The following is a 2,454-nucleotide window of genomic DNA, read 5'->3' on the forward strand; positions in this document are numbered from 1 at the left end:
CTACTTCCTCTTGGAAGACTCGACGCGATCAGCAGGATTCTTCGGTTGAGACAAAGGAACACTTCCTCCCGAAAAAGGACCTGAAGAGTAAGTCAAGGGTTCAGGCATAGGACGACGAGGATACTTCTTAACAATATCATGTTCCTTCAGAAGGTTCTGTTCGATCTTGGTCAAAGTCTTGTTAATCTCCTCGGCCAGCTGACAACGAGCCTTATGAGTAATAACGGTGGCCTTGAGTTCAAATTGCGACAACAAAGATGTCAGTCGGGCCACCTTCTTGGCTGATTCCTTCGCCGCTGCATCCCTAGATCCTGCTAGCCCTTCGAAATACTTGGCTTGACCCTCTTGGTATGCTAGGGAAGATTGAGCCTTTTCAAGCCTTTCATTTGCGAGGTTAAGTTGTCCCTCGAGATCTGAAAAAAAAACACAAATAGGTTAGAAATCTAAATTACGAAGACTATTCACGACCAAACAAGTGTATACCTTCGACCCTAGCCGAAGCTATTTCATATTCATTAACTACAGCGTCCCGGGCTTCATCAAGAAAATCATACTCGTCCGAAATTTTCTTATAATCCAACCGAAGATTTGTAAGGGAAAACTGACATTCATCCAACTCTACCTGCTTCATGGAGTATAAATGTCGAAGGTGATTGACTTCATTACTCATCTCTTCTATCCCCTTAGTAAGCCCGTCCATATTTATTTCAAGGTCCTTCTCAGATTCCACTAAACGAGCGACATCGGCCCGAGAAGCAGATAAAGCATTACTAAGGGCATGGGCCTCAGCTCTGGCATCATCCCTCTCCCGAACGAGCCACTGTATATAATCCCGAGCTTCAGGATCATGAGATGAACGAGCTTGACGCAGCTCCTCTTCCAAGCTTGCCACCTTAGTTTCTAAACGATAAATACCCTCACGAGCCTCACGTAGATTCTCACGAGTCCACAACAAAGCACCATCAAACTGGCGACGATCAGAGTTATAACGATTCTGCATATCAACCATCTGCTCACGTCGTTGTCGATACTGAGCCATCAATTCATTATGCTCATCTTCCCGAGCATTCAACTTATCAGCCTCATCTTTGATTTTCTCCACTAGTTCCCTAATCCGAGAAGCTTGAAGAGTCTTCTCATTCTGAAGCCATGTTAATTCTCGGATATCGATCGATAAAGATAGGGATGGGAGACTCAGACAGCACATTAAGAAGACGAAAGGGAGAGACGAAGAAAAGAATAAATAAGAAAACAAACCTTTGGAGGACGAAGTGTCATTACGAGCCTTCTCCAAATCACTACGAACCAGTGCAAGCTCATTAAGAAGCTTCTCCTCTTCAGCACCAAGCCGCTCTTTTCCCTTTAGCCGATTCTTCAATTCCAATATCTCCTCGTCCTTAGCAGCGATGAGCGCCTCAGCAGCTGTCAACTCACCTTCTCTGTGACGAAGCTTTACCTCCAACTTAAGGGCCTTCCCCTTGAAGAACTGTTACAAGGTATGATTACAATGTTCGCTTCTCATCATCTGCATTAATAACAAGACAAGCTATAACTGTAAAAAATCCACAACATTAGATCACTTGGCTAATAGGGAATTTATGACGCCTTACCTCAAGAATCCGCTGCTGAGGGAAACCGTATTGGTACCTATCGGCAATTGCCATCATATTAGCAACAGAATACGGAGGATAAACTAAAATACTAGTGGAAGTAGCTCCAAAATCCTTCTCCCAGATCTCCGCCACCTCATCATGGGATGTTAGTTGCATCTTCTGACGGGTGAAAGCATCAGAACTCTTCTCACCTTGGATCACTAGAGTAGGGTTTGACACGAACATCTAATTCTTCTTCATCATCCATTCAAGTGTAATATCATCACCATCTTGCATCATGGCCCTCTCAAAACCCTCCGAAGACGCCTCAGCGGAAGCCTCATCAACAACAACGTTCTTTCTAGAATCAGAATTTCTCTTAGCCTCGGCATTGGCGTCTTCACTAGCAGAACTCTCTTCCATCTCAGTTACTTTTTCTCCACCAGTCTCGCCAAGAACATCCCACTCATCGTTTGGAGGGATCAAGGAGAAATCTGAAGCCAACCCTATAGCAGCACCAAGGTCATCCCGCCCACCAGAGGAGTGGATCTTGCCAAAAGAGAATTTCGGACCCAATCCAGTGGGGATCGTGGATTGAAGATCAACATCTTCGTTCCTCTAGGTCGGAGGAGGATGGAATATATGTTCGTCAGCGAGTATATCTCCTTATCCGCCAGGGGAAATCTCTTTTGCATTAGCTCCACGGCCAGTATATCCTTGACCGCCAGGGGCAATCTCTTTCTCACCATCCTCGTAATTGTGAGGAGAATTCCATGTACGATCTTCATCATCGGTAGATTCCTCTTACTCCTAGGCAAGCTCATCGTTCACTAGGCTGGTAACCTCATCGGGAATTTCAGTC

The 2,454-nt window shown here is 45.1% G+C and overlaps 1 protein-coding gene across 1 annotated transcript; it reads right to left on the minus strand.

Annotated features, from left to right (window-relative positions):
- Positions 1 to 1,838, minus strand: LOC113324322. The gene is made up of 3 exons (XM_026572639.1): positions 1,611 to 1,838; positions 607 to 1,486; positions 1 to 413 (listed from the first exon to the last, which is right to left on the minus strand). Exons 1-3 carry the CDS (start codon positions 1,836 to 1,838, stop codon positions 1 to 3), a joined length of 1,521 nt encoding a protein of 506 aa, XP_026428424.1.
- Positions 1,839 to 2,454: the final 616 nt, after the last annotated feature.

The sequence above is a fragment of the Papaver somniferum genome, chromosome 11 (genome assembly GCF_003573695.1).
Source record: "Papaver somniferum cultivar HN1 chromosome 11, ASM357369v1, whole genome shotgun sequence".
Taxonomy (NCBI): Eukaryota; Viridiplantae; Streptophyta; class Magnoliopsida; order Ranunculales; family Papaveraceae; genus Papaver; species Papaver somniferum.

Coding starts and splice junctions, on each gene's coding strand:
- LOC113324322 (XM_026572639.1), bottom strand. CDS start 1,838: ATGTTCGTGTCAAACCCTACTCTAGTGATCCAAGGTGAGAAGAGTTCT. Junction 1,487..1,610: donor CTCAGCAGCGGATTCTTGAG/GTAAGGCGTCAT, acceptor ACCTTGTAACAG/TTCTTCAAGGGGAAGGCCCT. Junction 414..606: donor GCAGGTAGAGTTGGATGAAT/GTCAGTTTTCCC, acceptor TTTTTTTTTCAG/ATCTCGAGGGACAACTTAAC.